This window comes from Narcine bancroftii, chromosome 4, assembly GCF_036971445.1.
Source record: "Narcine bancroftii isolate sNarBan1 chromosome 4, sNarBan1.hap1, whole genome shotgun sequence".
In the NCBI taxonomy this organism is placed as follows: Eukaryota; Metazoa; Chordata; class Chondrichthyes; order Torpediniformes; family Narcinidae; genus Narcine; species Narcine bancroftii.
Window position 1 is genome coordinate 272721459 of NC_091472.1, and position 19498 is coordinate 272740956.

General features: G+C 36.9%; 1 protein-coding gene across 14 annotated transcripts in view; it reads left to right on the top strand.

Moving 5' to 3' along the window:
* Positions 1-18231, top strand: part of zeb2b (zinc finger E-box binding homeobox 2b) — a 137394-nt gene extending 119163 nt beyond the window's left edge. For 13 of the 14 annotated variants that reach the window (XM_069935007.1, XM_069934999.1, XM_069935004.1 and 10 more), the window contains 5 exons: positions 4436-4650; positions 7719-7827; positions 8290-10283; positions 14821-15001; positions 15914-18231. In XM_069935007.1, the coding sequence (XP_069791108.1) occupies positions 4436-4650; positions 7719-7827; positions 8290-10283; positions 14821-15001; positions 15914-16491 (3077 nt within the window). In that variant the 3' untranslated portion in view covers positions 16492-18231. The remainder of the gene's footprint in view (positions 1-4435; positions 4651-7718; positions 7828-8289; positions 10284-14820; positions 15002-15913) is intronic. The other variant, XM_069935013.1, reaches the window with a different exon arrangement.
* The last annotated feature ends 1267 nt before the right edge of the window (positions 18232-19498 follow it).

The window sequence follows — 19498 nt, forward strand, 5'->3', positions numbered from 1 at the left end:
CTGTTCAAATTCAGAAATATGGACAAATGTTGACTCTTGGATGAAAACGCAGCATGAAAGATACATATTGGAAATAAATGATCAGAATAGGGTGTGAATTCAGTTTTGTAGTCTCTTTTTAGTTGAATGTTTAGGAGAAGTTATGCTGGGGATGTTCTCGACAAACCACAGAACCGAAACAAAATCACTATCCCCTAAATATCCATTATCCTGATTGAATCTTGCTCCCAAGAGCTGGCTATATCTTCTGCTGACCAGTGATAGCAATTGGAAAATGAGAACTGTTTTGAAAAGTTAATCCCAGTGTTAAAATTGTTTATTCATTTGGCCATTGCCAAAAACACAGACATATGAACAATTCTATGAACAAGAAGAAAGAGGCTTGATTAATTGTGAAAGAGTAACTTTCTTTTAAGGCTCCTACATATTCAGTTGGCAACATTCAGCCAGAATATTTGACCCCCTACTGGGTGAGCATAATAAAAAGCAATTTTGTAGTTCTGAGGATTCAAGATTATAAAATGTCCCTGAAAAAAATACATTAGTGTTGCTACTTTCCAAGACTCTAGTATGAGCCTAATTGTTCAAATTGCCCGTCCAAAGATCTGGAGCATGCTAAAGATATTCCTGATTGTTTGGTTAGATTTGATGATGTGTCAGAGTGTCCTCTAAATTATCAGTTTGAACATAGAACAGAACATTCACTTTGGCATTGAATGACTATGTTGATCATTATGCCAGTTTTAACTAATCCCATCTACTTGTGTGTTGCCCACATCCCTCCCTTACCTTTCTGTCTTGTATCTGTTCATACCTTGATAAAGGGCTCAAGCCCAAAACATGCGTTTTATCTTTGCTATATAAAGTACATTGTTTGACCTGCTGAGTTTTTCTAGCATTGTTTTTTTTTTAAATTCTCTTCATCCTTGCTATCACACCTGCTTGCTACTCCTCCCATGGCAGTACATTCCAGGCAATGCCACCTTCTGCAAAATCTTGCCTAATGAATCTTCTTTAAATTTGCCTTTTCAAAGCCATGTCCTCAAGAATTTGATATTTCTACTATAGGAGCTGCATGTGTGCTGATTACCTCCAATTAAAGCACCAAAATGGCCACAGCCAAAATCACAAATTGCTTCCTTGGTAATGGTTTTCTCAAGTCCTTGACCCAACTGCATATTTCACTTCAGTTTTTATATTTCGTCAAAACCTCAGCTCGAATGTCCAGTTCCATTGAACTGTCTTCAGGCTTACCTGTTTCATTGCAGACAGAATCTTATTAACAATCATTCTGTTTTTCACCATTATATCTGGGTTGAGTTGGAGAAGACTGCAATGTGCTTGTTTGGATCATGATGTGTTGTTTCTCAAACTTCATTGAAAGGGTGCAAGAGGCTGAACACAGAGAGGTCAGAATGGTAGTAGATAGAGGATGAAGCAAGCAGAGCTTGGAGTCATGTTTGGAGCTCCTCGACAGAGGAGTCATCCAAACAATGCTTGATCTCATTATTGTTGGGGAGACCACAATGGCTATCACATAGGAAAATGAAAGAAAAGGGAGGGAAGTTTAGGGAAGACATTGGGGATGGGTTTTTTTAAACACAGAGAGTTGTAGGTGCCTGGAATGCCTTGCCAGAGGTGGAGGTGATGCAGGCTGAAATATTAGGGGCATTTAAGAGACTCTTATACACATGGATGAAAGAAAAATAGAGGGTTACAAGGTACAAATGGTTTAGTTTTTTTTATTTTGGTAGGAATTTGTAGGTTGGCAGGAGGGCTAAATGGCCTGTACTCTGCTGTAGTGTTCGACATTCATCTGTACAGTGGGAGGAGAGATGGTAGAAAGACACCTCTGGAAGGGGCTGAAAGAAGTGAAGGCTGTGTACATGATGACCGAAGAGTGCACAAGCCCATTGAAGTGATCTTTTAGAAGGGGAAAAGTGCTTAATGGTGGTTTCGGACAGGAAATACCAGGTTTGAGGGTGGATGTTCTGTTGAACATCTGTCACCGAAGCACAGCTAGTAGAAATGCTGCCTCTAGTAACTTGGCTTCAATTCTGACCTCTTGTGCTTTCTGTGTGGAGCTTGCCCATTTGCTCTCTGGTTATGTGGCTTTCCTTCAGGCTCTGGTTTCTTTCCACATCACAAAGACATATGAGTTGACTGATTAAATGGCCATTCCAGTGTGTAGGTGAGTGATACAAGGTGATGGAACTGAGGAGAAAACAAAATTAGATGAATATAGGAATAGTGTAAATTGCCAGCACAATCTTGTCGGTTAAACAATTGGCCTGTTTCTATGTTGCATGAGTCATTGACACTATGGTTTGATATTTCACCATATCTGAGAGCTCAATTAGCAGTTTATAATTTAATCCCTTTTCTTTTAAATAACTTCCTGTTGACTTTGATCTTGAATTTATAATTCCATATTGTCCCTTAATATTTCCTCTTTATAATATTGCCAACCTTCGTCCATCAGAAGATCCAAGATTCTGTAATAATGTTCAGTTCTATGCCCACTTCCTCTGTTATTGCTTCCAATTAAAAAAAATTGTAACTAAAACCAGACGTAGATAGTCCTCTACATTTCTATATCCTCTTTTGATGCTACAATCCTATAATTCCCTTTGACTCTGACTTCTCATGCATTACCCTTTCCACTTTATCCTCTATCAATTGTGGTGCTTCCAGATGCCTCAATTTTATTATCTTCAATTCTATTCCTAAATTTATCCACCATAATTTCCTCCTGTAAGATAATTACAAAACCTACATGCTTGACTAGACTTTTGTCATCTCTTATATAACTTTCAAATGGTTACTGCACTGAAGGAGACTATTCAGCCCATTTATTACATGCCAATCCCAAGAGGCTATTCCTCCATTCCCTCCCCAATGTGCTGTTAATTTTTTCCCCAAGGAACATTTTCCTGCAAGAATGTGCCTGAATTTTATTTTCACTTTTGTTAAATAGATGTTAAAATCAAAAAGCATGTTTTTTTGGTAAATCAGCAGTAGGGCTGCTCTTTTTGATATTACCTATTTGGTAAAGATAGTGGTTTTAATCTTTTTCTGATAATAATCAAATTTTATCCACTCTGTCACGAGGGAGATGTACTAAATTGGGAATGGACAGGACTAACTCTAAAATGTGCCTTATGCTGTCTCTGAAGATCACATGGAGACTATAAAAGTACTCCTCATTTATACACAGCCAGAGCACAGCTGTGAACATTTTAAAAGAACTGTTGGCCTCATGTGCAAGTGGTCCAGTTTCAACCAGCAGATGGGGAAAAAAGCACGACTGATTTCTCTGAGAGAACTGTCACCTTTTCACACGGCTCTTGCTCTGGTCCTAACTTGGCATTTCAATGCTTAGTTGCTCCAAGTTTAAACCTTACCTCACCTCCGCTATAACATTTTAACTGTGGTTCTTGAACAGAAATTAAATTGGTCATTCAAACTCGAGAGCACTAACATTTACTTTTCACGATCATTAAATGATAGATCTTTTTTTCAAAAAAAACCTTCTATTCTTTGAAATGTTGTTCATATTAAAAAAAAACAGTTATTTAATATATGATATTGTATGTATTTGGTCACATTTTTAAACACTAAATACATTTCTCTGTAAATGTGGACATTTGCTATTTTAATATATGTTACAATCTAACTGGGTTTACAGATTCCAGTATCATCTTTGAACTTAGTTCCTTCCTGGTTGAATTCTGCATGCTGCCACTTTTTCTTAACACGAAATATTCACAGCTGTACACACTTTCTTATTATTTTCATGACACTGCAGTCAGAGCCAAATGCTCCCTGTAAAGAGTACGGTGCAAATAGAATCCTTACAGATTTCGATGAGTTAAATTTAAGAAGTAACTGGATTAAAAAAATATTTTGTAACATAATATCTTTGTTTTACATATTTCTTGAAAGGAAACCTCATTGAATTATTATCCTCGGTATCATTTACATAATATTCAAATGTAGTCAAGTCTCTAAAACAAAAGTGAAAACATAATTGATTGGATTTTGAATTCTTTGATGTCAGATTTAATATTAACATTTAAATTCCACATGGTGTCATAGAATTATGATTTTGCACATGTGGATTATGAAATATTAGATGATGTTTTGGACCATTTTTGGAAATGTAATAATTAGAAATATTGAGGAATAAAAACATACTTTTTAAAAAGTAGATCAAATTCTTGACTGAAGTTGCAGACATAGTATGAAATGACACGCACTAGCATGGACTGAATGTGTATGGGGAATCGAAGTGCACAGAGGCCAATGTAATGATGCCACTTGAAGCACCAGATTGCAGCGATTCCTGTCATACCATCCAGGCAGTTATCCCATTAATTGCCATTGATTGCTGACCTCTTGGCCTGTGCTCTCCCTTTCCTCTCTCTGGCTGCAGACCTGCCACCTGGAACTCCAGATGCTTTTGCCCAACTGCTGACCTGTCCATACTGCGACCGGGGATACAAGCGCTTGACATCGTTGAAAGAGCACATTAAATATCGACATGAAAAGAATGAAGACAACTTTGCCTGCCCTCTGTGCAACTACACATTTGCCTACCGCACCCAGTTTGAACGACATATGGCCACACACAAGCCAGGGAGAGATCAGGTGGGGCTCATGGATGGGTATGGGTAACCCTTAGAGGATAAATATCATTTTAATTGCCAATGGCTATTAATTTTTTATGGCATTTTGAAGATGCAAATCTTTAATGGTAATAGCTCTAATTTAGGTTTAAATGGTTTTTTGATGGTCTCTTCCAGGATGATTTAATATCATGTACTCACGACTGAATGAGCATTTTAATATCCAATTGAGAAACATTATCAGCACTTGAACTCCGTTTAAGTTTAGCTTAAGTTTTGAGTTTTACCTTCATTTCCAAAATCTCATTAAACTGGTTTCATCCCTTTAATCAAGTTGGAAAATTCATGTGCTTGTACCCTTTCATCAAGTTGAAAAGTTTATGCTTGTGTAGCCTATGGTCCAACCAATTACAACAGCTCACAGTTGCAGTTTTGTCACAATGTTTCCACCTCTGCTGATCATTCACTTTTCTAAGCCTTGTCATAATTGTTTCTTGTTTTAATAATGACTTCCAACTTCATTAACAGTTAAGATTCAGTGACGAAAAACATTTCAATTTTTAGGCTATTTTCTGATTCTGTAAGGTTATCCGTTTCAATTGGTGCTCTCCAATCTCCCCTTACAATAAAAAGAGGAATATTTACGATTGTAATGCTGATTTGGACTCAATACTGGATCACAGAGTGTGGAAATTTTAAGTTTACACAAAATTGTTCCTCCATTTTTTGGCACACACTTGCACCCCATTCTCAGGGGAATACTTGCTTGGATTAAATATTACTAAACCATTTGCGCTATGCTGTGTAACTTCCTCTCCCTCCTCTTGGGAAATATGCAATACCATATATCATAAATAGTCGTGTAAAATTGTATTTACTCCATTGTTGCTGTTTTAAGGCAATGACTTCATTCAAATATTTACCTTTGCACTTGACAGCTTTGTTACTTTGGAAGATGAGATAATTATCCATAGCAAAGCAAAAAAAAAAATCCATTTGTAACTTTTGAGAAATAATGTTAGGGAATAGTTTTTTTTATTGTGTGATGGCAGATTTCATTTTTTTCAAATAAAACACTTTCTGTCATGATAATTTTATTCTAAATAAGTTTCCTCTTCACCTTTCAGTGCAGGGCCTCTACCATTAAAATTTAATTTTAAAATGTTTTCCGAAATCAGAATGTGCGTGATGAGAAACACAAGGTTCATTTTATCTCAGTGTTATAAAGGATGACTGTAATATTTTGAACTTGATTTCTACTCTCCTTTAAAGGTTCAAATATTACAGTTGCCCTTTGACGGAAAAATAATTTACGCCTACAGAATAATGATGTTTTCAATTTTACTGATGGCACTTTAACACAATAAAATAGGATCCAGCAAGCATCACTCAAACGGATATATTCAAGCTCTGTGAGCCACCTTCCCTTATTAGCCACCACAGTGGAGCTCCATGATTTCCAGTGCTTCAAGTTAGAGAAGCTGCATTTTTATTGTGGCTTCACTGGGAGCTCGGTCGCTGCTTGCAGAATTTAGGATAATATGAATTGTCGCTGGTGTCCTGTCACTGGAGGTAGGATCAGTTATATTAAAGAATGCCACTAATCTTGCAACTACAGTGCAGCTGTAGGTGACAGCTCTCCATCAATATAAAACCACTTTAATATTCTGCAAGGGATTTAAAAAAAAATATTTGTTTAGAATTGGTGTAATTGAATATAAAACCCTTTATTATTAAATCTAAATATTTAGGAGCACTGAGAATTTGAAAAAAAAAACCTCGAATATCCTCATTCTTGAAAATATATGCCTATATTTTCTTGCCAGATTCATACTATTTTCCGTGTATTTGGCTGGCTTATTTTTTTTTCACAGTATGTGTCTTGTGTGTTTTCTTTTTCCGTTGCCATTGTTTTTAAAATTTATTTATTTGTGTTTAGCTTCAACTTTAAAAAAAATTCCCATAATTTAATCATGGTACTCCCACATAGTAATTACAAATGATTGTTTCATATTAACAGAGGCGCAACTAAAGTTTGCATCAGTTCTCCAAGGATTGAGGAGAGACAAAGCAGCTGTTGCTGTTTGTTAATGCAGCTCAGCAACATATGAGCACCAGCCCCTCACTGGCGCTCTGCAGGCCAGGGTTTGCTTGATCTTTGAAGGTTGCTGCTGTTTGAACAAACCTCCCTGTGTCCTGTCCAACACCATCTGTCTCACCAGGAATGTGGGACGAGTCAGCACACCCTAGCAGTTGTCACACTGTTCACTCCTGTTCCCTTGCAAAGCTTTTGTATCTTGCTCGTTTAGAAAACTGACCTCCTACCTTGAGTATCCGCTGTCATTGATTTCAATTGTTGCCAGTTAATATTCACATTGTGTTTTCTGCCAGATGTTTAAAAAAGGTCAGCTCTGTTGAGATTTTAACTCTTTCTTTTCACACAATGTGACAAAGAGTTTTAATTTAAAAAAATTTAGACATGCAGCGTGGTAACAGGCCCTTTTGGTCCATGAGCCTTTGCCACTCAATTACACCCAATTGACCTACAAACCCCAGTACATCTTGAATGATGGGAGGAAACCAGAGCACCTGGAGGAAACTCACACAGACCTGAGGAGAAAGTGCAAACTCCTTACAGACAGCACAAGATTGAATCCCGGTCCCAATCTCTGTGCTGTAACAGCTTTGCACTAACCGTCCCATGTATATTAATTCATTTGAATTATTAATCTACAATTGCTGATATATTTCATCTACATAAGGTCTCAAGAAAATAATTAATACTTTTCTATTTATGGCTTCTGCAATATCTGAAAGATGTTAAAATGCTTCATAAGGATAGAGATTTCAGTTTGTATTATATTTATTATGGCAATCTATTGTTTTTGAAAATTATTTGTCTTGTGTGATGTGAGACCTGAAGTGTTATGAAAAGCCATTATGTGAATGATAAACAAATTTGGAAGCTTGCTAGTGTCTGGAATGCTTGCATGTAAATGCAGTCCATTTGACATGCTGTTCTGTTAGCTGTGACCATTCACAAATCTCACTAAGCTGCGCAAGGCTGATTTCAATACCTTCCTTCTGCAGCACCACATGCTGACCCATGGTGCTGGTAATCGCAAGTTCAAATGCAATGAGTGTGGCAAGGCCTTTAAATACAAACACCATCTGAAGGAACACCTGCGAATTCATAGTGGTAAGCCCTGAGTTTCCTTTTCCGCCTAATTGAAGTTGTAACTTTGAATGGTATTTCACAGAAAGGTTCCTGGAGTCGAGTTTCACCTGTTGAAACCATTGGAACCTCAGGAACAGAGCTCACTGTGCTCTGCAGGACAACTGCCCATTAAAATTATTATCCAAGAGCACTTAAGGGGCATACTCTCCTGTATTCTGGAAATGTGCTCCAAGTAAGCTCTACATCATAAATATAAATTTACTAAATTATTTTTATGACTTTTTAATGCTAATAGGTATGAAATGACCATTGTTTAATGTAGAAAATACAGTTATCCAGAATATTTCATTATTGTGGATGTGTTAACAATAAATTTACTTCTCCTGTATGTGTAACTCATTACATTTGTTGAGGTCCAACTTTGTGATGTGGATTTCAGAAACTATGTATGCTTAAATTTAATGATTCAAAATATTTTTTCAGGTGAAAAGCCATACGAGTGTCCAAACTGTAAGAAGCGCTTCTCTCATTCCGGTTCCTACAGCTCCCACATCAGTAGCAAGAAGTGCATTGGCTTGATTTCAGTCAATGGCAGGATGCGACCTAGTCTAAAACCGGGCTCCTCTCCTACTTCAGCATCTTCTTCCCCTACCAATTCAGCAATTACCCAGCTGAGGCACAAACTGGAGAATGGAAAGCCTCTTGGTATTCCTGAGCAGCCAGGACTTCTTAAAATCAAGACAGAGCCACTAGATTTCAATGACTACAAGGCCATGATGGCTTCCCATGGATTTGGTGCTTTCCCAAATGGTGGAATAGGGACTGGGAACCCGATGTCGATCAACAGTTCAGTTCTAAGTTCCATGCAGCACTTTGGAGTAGGCATGGACACTCCAGTTGTAAGCTTTGCAAATGTAGCAAGCAGTAACTTACGTGAAGTCCAAAAAGTCCTCAAAATTGTTGACAATACAGTGTGTAGGCAAAAAATGGACTGCAAATCTGATGAGATTTCAAGAATTAAAGGTTATCATGTGAAAGAGCCACAATCTCAATCCTCCCTGGCTGAGGAACAAGGAATTGCCTCCCCTGTTATGCCATCTGTTGGTCTTCCAGTTGTCAGCCATAATGGTGCCACTAAAAGTATTATCGACTACACACTAGAGAAGGTGAACGAAGCCAAAGCTTGTCTCCAGAGTTTGAACACAGACTCACAAAGGCAAGTGAACAATTTGAAAAAAGACAGGCTACGGAACATGAGCTGCTCTGCATTAGATCTCGGCATGGAGGAAAAGACATTTGACAACAACAATACATCTCCTTACTCCTGCCAGTTCTGCAGGGAGGTTTTCCCTGGTCCCATTCCTTTACATCAGCATGAACGCTACATGTGCAAGATGAATGAAGAAATCAAGGCTGTGCTTCAGCCAAATGAGGTTGTGATTTCCAATAAGCAAGGAGTGCTGGGTGAAAGGCAAGCTTATATGTTGTCCTCCCTTCTTTCAGAAAAACACATACCCAACCCCATAAATGCTTATAAGGACCACATGTCTGTATTAAAAGCTTATTATGCCATGAATATGGAGCCAAATTCTGAAGAACTACTGAAAATTTCCATTGCTGTTGGCCTCCCTCAGGATTTTGTAAAAGAATGGTTTGAGCAAAGGAAGGTCTGTCAGTTCTCCAATTCCAGGTCACCAATACTGGAACGGAGCGCTGAGTTGGCACTGACTACCACCGAGACTTTCATGAATAAAGACTGTCTGTCATCTAAGCTTCCAACAGCAGCACTAAAGCCAATGGATTCAATAACATCACCTTCAATAGCAGAACTGCATAACAGTGTTACAAATTGTGATACACCTCTCAGGCTTAGTAAATCTCAGTTTATCAGTATTAAAAAAATTGGTGATAAGATGGACCACTCAAGGAGCAATACTCCTTCCCCTTTGAATCTTTCCTCTACTTCCTCTAAGAACTCCCATAGTAGCTCATACACTCCAAACAGTTTCTCTTCAGAAGAGCCTCAGGCTGAGCCATTGGACTTATCTTTGCCAAGACAAAAGAACGAACATAAAAGCATTGTCACAGGAAAAATAAGAAATAAAGCCAATAGTATTATCATTGACCATAACAGTGTTTTCTATCCATCAGAAAATCCAGATGAGCCCTTGAACTTGACTTTCCTGAAGAAGGAATTACCTAATACGAACAACACCCTAGATAAAAGCACTAAGCCAGTATACAGTACAAATCCATTTAGTGCCAAACCTTTGTACACAACACTTCCGCCACAAAATGCATTTCCCTCAGCTGCTTTCATGCCTTCGGTCCAGAATAATATTCCAAGTCTGCGACCGTACCCAGGGCTAGATCAAATGGGCTTCCTCCCTCACATGGCCTACACGTATGCAACAGGTGCAGCTACTTTTGCAGAATTGCAACAGAGGAGAAAGTACCAGCGAAAGCAAACGTTCCAGGTAACAGCAACACACTGATTCTGTCACATTTTTTCTAACTTTTATGAAAAGGTGCATCCAAATGGATGCATGAAAGTTGTGAGAGATGGATAAGGAGCCCCAGTTATAGCATGAGCAGAAAATTAGATTGATCTCTTGCTACTTATTTCATTCTTGGTGATAATAGAATCAATTAATTGATAATATATGATCAATGTTGGAATGATCCACAGGCATATAATTATATACTTTTGTTTTGAGAATGTTTATTTCAAGCAGGTATATATCAGGAAAAGATGAATGGACAGGGTTTCTTTTCTCGAGCAAGGAAGGCTGAGGCCTGACCTAGAGAAGATATTTAGAGTTATGAGAGGAACAGCTTCCGAGAGAATGTTTCCATCTGCGAGTTAGTGTAAAATTAGAGGCTAGCAATACAGGGTAGTTTGTGAGAAACCAAGATAGTCAAAAGAAATTTCTTTTTCTAAAAGAATGAAAGGAATGTGGAATTCATTAACATAAAGGGCAATTAAAATGAATTATGTGGTAATATTTAAGGGGATGCTGGACAAGCATATGAAGGACAAGTATATAGAGAAGAAGTAGATAGAGGATTAGAGCCATAGAACTACAGCACAGAAACAGGCCCATCTATTCTGTGCTGAACTATTATTCTACCATAAAGACCAGCATGAAGACCCTTCATGCACCTCCTATCCATGCTCCTATCCAAATTTATCTTAAAAGTTGAAATCGAGTCTGCTTCCATCACTTCCGCTGGCAGCTTGTTAGACACACTCACTACTGTATGAGTGAAAAAAGTCCCCTTAAACATTTTACCTTCCACCCTTAACCCATGTCTTCTTGTTTTTGTCTTACCCAACTTCAGTGGAAAAAAGCCTACTTTCGTTTACCCTGTCAATGCCTCTTACAATTTTGAATACCTCTGTCAAATCATTCTCTGATGCTCCAGGGAGTAAATACCTAATCTATTTAACCTTCCCAAATATTGATACTATCCTTGTAAATTTTCTCTGCACTCTTTCAAGCTTATTGATATCTTTCCTGTAGATAGGTGACCAAAACTTCATACATTGCTTCAAATTTGGTTTCACTACTGTCTTGTACATTTCACCATAACACCCCAAATCCTATATTCACTATTTTAATTTATACAAGTCAATGTGCCAGATCTCTTTATGACCCAATCAAACTGTGATGCCACTTACAAGGAAATATGTATCTGTATTCCCAGATCCCGGTGTGCCTACAGCACTCCTCAATGCCCTATTGTTTACTGTGTAATTCCTACCCTGATTTATTCTCCTAAACTGCAACGCCTCACACTTGTCTGCATTAAATTTAATCTGCCATTTTTCAGTCCATTTTTCCAACTTGTCAAGAGCCTACTGAATGTTTTGAAAGCCTTTCTCACTGTCCACTACACCACTGACCTTAGTGTCATCTACAAATTTGCTGATCCAGTTTTCCACATTATACTCCAGATCATTGATATAGATGGCAAACAACAATGGACACATCACTGATCCCTGACATGTACCACTTGTCACAGAGCTCCATTCATACAGGCAATCATCTACTACCAATCTCTGGCTTCTCCCACAAAGCCAGAGTCTAATCCAATTTACGATCTCATCCTGAATACTAAGCGACTGAACTTTCTTGACCAACCACCCGTAATAAACTTTGACAAAGTCCTTCCTAAAGTTCATTTAGACAACATCCATGGCCTGTCCTTCCTTAACTTTTCTGGTAACCTCCTTGGAAAATTCTGTAAGCTTGGTTAGACATGACCTACGATGAACAAAGCCATGTTGACTTTTCCAAATCAGTCCCTGTCTATCCAAATAGTTCTATATCTAGTCTTTTGGAATACCTTACTGACATCAAGCTCACCGGTCTAGAATTTCTTGGATTATTCTTAGAGCCTTTCGTAAATAACAGAACAACATTACTGATCCTTCAATCCTCCAGCACCTCACCCTTGGCTAAGGACGTTTTAAATATCTCTGCTGAGGCAATAAATTTAGCTAAGGAAATATAGGAGATATGAACTCTTTCAGATGAATAGGCCTCTTCTGTGCTGAATTAAATCCTAAATAAACAACACATCAGGGTAATTTTTTTAAAATTGTGAGGTAAAATTGATAAACATACCATCAACAGTCATCTTTAATATCACTGTTATATAAACCATACATATCATATAATGGATTGGGTGCTACCATTATCCCATTAACACTCAGAATGAAGTGTGTGTGTATATATATATGTGTGTGTATTTATATATATATAAATACATTACATTACTTATGTTAGATAGATAATTAATTTCTTGAGCACTGAGGACAATTTAAAATTAACATTGTCATACACATCATATTGGGCTGGAAGCTGCAATTAGTTGGCATATTACTTGCTGAATTGGAAACAATGTTCAAATTTAACTTAACTGTTCTAAACAATGACAGCCTGCGACCATAAGCTTGTCAGACCCTGCGACAGCAAGGTTCAATGCTGTGACAGAGCCTTAAACTAATGAAATAACATAGTGTGCAAACAGGCTGCATGTGCAAATCCCTTAACTTCACCAAAGCCACTGAAATCTGGATATTTCATTGAAAATCAATCCAAATCCATTAAAAATATTTAATGCCTTTTAAAAAGACTCAAGTTTTTTAAAACAAAAAAAATACAAATCACTCCTTACATTAGGTCCAATTTGGCTGATATGGCTGCCGTTTCCTCACTGTATGACTATTGACAGACACCATTGAATTGCAGACACCCATTTGCAGGGATTTTTGCATGAAGTTGCAGAGACTTTTGCATTTTTTTTCTCCACTATAAGTGCTGAGGAACTTTATGCTCTCACGTTGAACTCCAGGGCATCTTGCAACCGTTATACAGTGAGGAAATCGGCCCTTTGGCCCATCTCATCCATGCCAGCCAAGTTACCTACCTGAGCTACTCCCATTTGCTTTGTTTGAGCCACATCCCTTGAAGCCTTTACGATCAATTAAGCTGTCAAAATATCTTGCTCGTGTACCCTCTGTGGGGAAAAAAGTGGCACTCAGATCTCTTTTACATCTTTCTGCTCTCACCTTCCAGGTGCCCTTTAGTTTTAGATTCTTCCAATTCTGGGTTCAAAACAAAATATGCCCTTCATGATTTTGAATACCTCTTTCAGGTCAGTACCCATCCTCCTACTTTCCAGGATAAAATACCCAGCCTGCCCAGTCTCTTATAATTAAAGCCCATCAGACCCAGTAAACTCCTTGTGAATCTTTTTCTGAACCCTTTCATGACACAACATTGAAGCGCACAGCTGGAGAAACAGTGGCAAACAGCTCACTGTGATTTTGGATCATCCTAGTTTCTAGACACATGCACGGAATTCCCAAAGTTGTTGACAAATGCGCTGAGAGATATCGGCAATTTCACAAAAAGATTGCTTGTTAATAAATTTATCTTTATTCTCTCTGTTATTATAAAATTATGCTTCTGAAAATAAAATGTTACTTTTAATTGGAGATTGTCCACAGCACTGAATAACATACAAAAACTGTGAATATTTGATATTTTTAGTCTTTCAGTATTAATGCTGAGAGAAGCTAATGAATACCTTAAAGCCCTTAAAATGAGAACCAGGTATTATATGTCACTGTATAAAAGTTACAGTGACATGTGGAAAGCTGTATGTAAACTGAATGCAACAACACCTAATTCATATTTACTCCCATTTTGTTCCATTTTGACAGTACAGATGTCATATTTAGCAAATGTAGTCAGACTGGTTATTTAATTTCATCTTATTCAGGTATTAATTAATACATCTCTGTCAGTGAAATGCAATGGCACTAACAAAGTGGGAAGGTGCATGTGCATTTTGACACTTTGTATTACTTTTAGCACTTAATCTCATGCCAAAATGAATGTTGTTATGCAGTAATATGGATCTTTGTGTATGTTACTGTTGAAAGCAATCCTGTTTTCACATACACAAAGTCATTTTCGTAATAACTACAGAGCCTTTTTGTCAGTCTCTTTTCATTAAGAATATATCATAACCATACAGGAAGAATATATTCAAAGTAACTACAACAAGTGTATAATCAGAATTGATAAGCTAAAGAATGCCACAAAGCAGTTAATCAGAAGGCAACTTGCACAACAAACCTTATCAGTAACTAATAGTTTAACTTTTGCAATTTCAAGTTAGAGTTCCATAATGCGATATTTATTAACTTTCACACACACACACACACACACACACACACACACACACACACACACACACACACACACACACACACACACACACACACACACACACACACACACACACACACACACACACACACACACACATTTAATACATGTATCTCTCTCTTTCATTTGATTCTCATGATTTAATTCCTTTTCAGGGTTAAGCCTAAAAAAATTTATATAGATGTGTGAAATCATAAAGAAACAGCAAAAGGTATTTATTTGTGTTGGAGGTCAGTGGGTTTTCTTATAAAAATGTATGTTATCTTAGGGGGAATTGCTTGAAGGAACCACAGATTACATGTCAGGCTTGGATGACATGACAGATTCAGATTCTTGTCTGTCCCGAAAGAAGATCAAGAAGACAGAAAGTGGCATGTATGCATGTGACTTGTGTGACAAAACATTCCAGAAAAGCAGTTCCCTTCTGCGACATAAATATGAGCACACAGGTATGTATTTTTTCACTTGGCTTGACTTCATTGACCTTTGGATTTTAGTCTCATGTCTCCGTAATAAAAGTCTATTGTTTTTTTTTCATTTCTTGTGGTGGTTCAATTATTTTATTTTTACAAAACAAGATCTAAGGCCACTTAATAAGATTAACGTTATGAGCTGTGTCTGCACATGGGACGGGGTGAGAGGTATGACATTATATCTTTAAGGATGGGGGACTTTAAATAATGCTTAAGTAATCTGTTCTTCATATTGTCTGGTAGTGCTGAGCTGACAGTGCTTTTCAGTTATGTCTATTTTTGAGTACAGCTTCAACTATTGCAGTGATGGAAGGTGCTGAATGGATTCCAGAGCTATTTGTGGTGTGGAATTAGCCAGATGTTTGTTTGGCCAAGGCTCCAAGTTCCAAACTCTGGTCATACGTTGGCTGAAATGCCAAAGTAGATACTCTCAATTACATAGGTTAAAAATGAAGTGTGTATCATAACTTGATACTGCGATAAATATACCTCTTTCTTTTCTTTCCTTACACCTGCTTCCTGGAAAAAAAAACATCATTCCTTTTCCAATTTTGACAGGAATACTCTTGATTTGTCACTCAAGAATCTTCAAGGGTCTTGAACTAGAACTTTAAAAATTACTTTGTAAATTGTAATTTATCTTTTCAAAAGTGCAGATGGTGTCTTCTCAAAACATTGTTCAGCTTCAGGGCAGAAAAAAATGATCTGTAGTACCTTTGACAGTTATGATTGACAGTAATTCTGGACACTTGACAATTTCTGACACTTTGACATGTGCTTGGAGATTCGCCAAAGGTATCTAAATTATTAGATGGTTGTTAAATCATATTGGAACATTTTAACATTATGTCCTAATCTATTTTCCTGCTTGTGTTTTTTTTATTGTAGGAAAGCGGCCACATCAATGTCAAATTTGTAAGAAAGCATTTAAACACAAGCATCATCTTATTGAACATTCACGACTGCACTCTGGTGAGAAACCATACCAGTGTGATAAGTGTGGCAAGCGCTTCTCACACTCAGGGTCATATTCACAACACATGAACCACAGATATTCCTATTGCAAACGGGAGGCAGAGGAGAGGGAAGCAGCTGAACGAGAGGCTCGTCAGAAGGGTCACCTAGAACCTGCAGAGCTACTGATGACTCGACCCTACTTACAGAGCATTACTCCTCAGGGGTACTCGGACTCTGAGGAGCGAGAGAGCATGTCAAGAGAAGTAGAGAGTGAACGAGAGCAGGAAAAGGAAGGAGAAGAAGATGAGGAGAAATTAGTCAGGCAAGATGGAGAAGAAGAATTTGATGAAGAGGAGGAAGAGGAGAGTGAAAATAAAAGCATGGATACAGATCAGGACACAATAAGAGATGAAGAGGAGAATGGTGACCACTCAATGGACGATAGCTCAGTTGATGAGAAAACGGAAACCAAATCAGAACATGAAGACAACGTGGAAGATGGCATATAATAACTACTGCATTTTAGCTTCCTACTTCTTCCAGTAGTATTGTTACTTGCTTGAAACACTGCTGTGTTAAGCTGAACATGCACGTGCCTGATGCTTCCTGGAAGCCTGAGTGTTGGACAGATGGGGCAGTCTGTCAGATGCAAAAAACAGAAAAAAAAGAGAAAAAAAAACGAGACAGTGTTAGGACGAATTAGTCAAGTTTGGGTTGTGAAGAGTTGCATTATGCAAAAAAAAATGTTCAGTGTTAGGGCCTAAAAAATGTGTGGTTCCAGCAGCCTAAATTACCCTTCTGTCAATAGTTTTTTTTTTAGCACAAAATAGGAGAGTATATTGCATTACATGCCACTTGTATTACTACACAAAATTTTACAAAGAAATGTATTGTCTGTGTTTTCTACCTATGTATATTATTACACAAGAGTAACTTGAAAGTCAAACGCCTGTGCTTTTACCCATACCTGCATAAGTAAACAACAGTATTTTAATGGACTGTTCATAATTTGGCCCAGCCATTAGGCCTAATTCTGCAACCACACAATATTTTAGGTTCCCAAGATTTCTTTGAAGGATCATGAAATGATGCACGTGTGAATTCTAGAAAATGAAGTCTTAAAGTGGCCCAGCAATGAAGGACAAGAGAGAGTAGAGAGTGAGAGCAAGAGAGAGAGAGAGAGAGAGAGCATGCGAGAGAGAGAGAGAGAGAGAGAGTGCACGAAAGGGTAGAAGAGGAGGAGAAAGCCTTTTGAAAGGTGGTTTTAAAAAGCCTTATATGCAAACCTTTAATCTGTGTGTTCTGCAAGTGCCATCCTTGTATAGTGCTAAATGAAGGTAACTAAAGTTACCTTGCACCAGCTTCAGTGTTAAACAGCTCACCCTGTTCTTTGAGGCACCCATGTCAGTATTAGAATCTAGGCAGCAGTTCCTTAGTTTACATATGTTTGTGCAATTTTCTGTACTTTTTTTTGTTCATTAACTTGTCAGTATTACACCAAACTTTGCATCAATTTGCATTCATTTTATTTTAGGTCAAATAACATTTATTTATGTTGCTCATTTTATATTTCCTAATTTTATTTATTTCATACTGTAGTGTACAGTATTATAGTTCTTCAATATATAGATATATTTTAGTAAAGGAACATGAGGTTGATCATTTGGGCAAATTTTACGTAATGAGAAGAGCATTTATTGTGTTTTCAAACATTAATTGTGAAATACGAATTTTCAATTTATTATTTTATTTTGTTTTCCAATTACTGGATTCCAAATTTGAGAACTTTTGATACGATCTTGTGAAAACACTGTATTTTCGACTGAAAATTCCACTTTCTTCATCTGTTTTTTAGCTAAAAAAGAGGGACTGTTAAAATACAATGTATGATACCATGACAGAAATCTTTCCTGAATTGTCTTTGTAAAAGTATTATTAAATTTTCAATTTGTAATTTCTCTTTGAAATGACCATGCTCGAATAAAATGTAGCCAAACTAGGACCTGTTACGTGCAGCTTAAGGTTCTATGGACATCACTGCAGCAAACAGATGTGCATAATAATGTATAATGTTTCCTTCCTAACTGTAGGATTGTCTTCAAACCATAAAGAATTACATTTTCATCCATAGCATTGTTAACAAAAAAAATATTTATTAACTTAAATTTATATTGTCGTCCTATTTATTTCACTCAATGTCCACTTTTATATTTCTCTCACCATCTCAAAATAAACAAAATTATATGGTTGGATTTATTTCATAAGCTTGCTGAGGAGATAACAAGTGACTAGATGAGTGCTATAAAATTGACTTTGCGCAACAACAATTTATTCCCTGGGGTATCTTACATTTAGTTGATTTGGGCTTTAAAGGTGATCTGCACCCAGACTTACAGAGTACATTCTTTCTTTCATCCACTATTCCAATAAGGTGTAAAGTTTTGTCAAGCAAAGTAAAGCAGCTGGAGCATAAAACAGGACTTTGTTTTAAAAAAATAGGCATCTGAATTTTATAACTAGGAATTAATTTGAAGAAAAATCAATATTGAAATTTTGATTAAGGATAAAGAACTTTGAAAGTTGTGCACACAGCTTCATCACTTTATAATCCAGGCTGCACAAAATAGGTCCGAAACATCAGCAATATATCTTTACATCCTATGGACACCACAAGACTGGCTGAATTCCTCCCAGCATTTTGGAGTGTTTTTGTTTCACTCAGAATGGACTACAGTCTTTTTTTGAATAGAGTTTTTTTTTGCAGGAATGAGCCATAGTGATTTGAACACTGCCTCCATAATATTGTAATTGGGGTCTGGATACACTTAAGTCTGAATTTCCAGTAGGCAATTAAGATACATTACATGTAAAGAAGACAAATCGGAGATGAGATGATAACTAACATACCAGTGATTGTGATTGACGTGCAGTTTTTTGAACTGCCAAACCATTGATTTTAAATAGCTTTTACAGCTCGTTTAAGTTGATCTCAGGTATATACCAATTAATTGATTGGTGTCTTAAAACAAAACATCAATTTCTTATTGGTGGAGGTTGAGAGGAAGACTTTTAAAAGACATCCATTACAAAATCCAATTAAAAAAGGTAATGTCAAACTTGCCTGGGGTTGTAAAATTCTTTTCAGCTATTCAGCTTTATATGTAAGCATGCCAGTTAAAAATATTCCAGCACTCTACAATTTAAAATGTAACCACATTTTTAAAAATGTTTTTTTAAAAATCTTCTATAATTGAACTTTCTACTGTTATGAATTTTTCTTACCATCAACTCTATTTTTTCCATTTTTAGAACATTATGGATAATAGATTTCCATAAATGGATCAATAATTTTCCACTGAACATATCCTTCTTAATCATTTAGTGATATTTTCTTAGAAGTTATTTTTTGTTTTATTTAAATTGAAGGGCAGACACAGACCAAAATGATTGAAAATGTTGTAGGATTACACATTATATTTTATTATATTCCTCATAAAAACATACAGAAGAAACTAA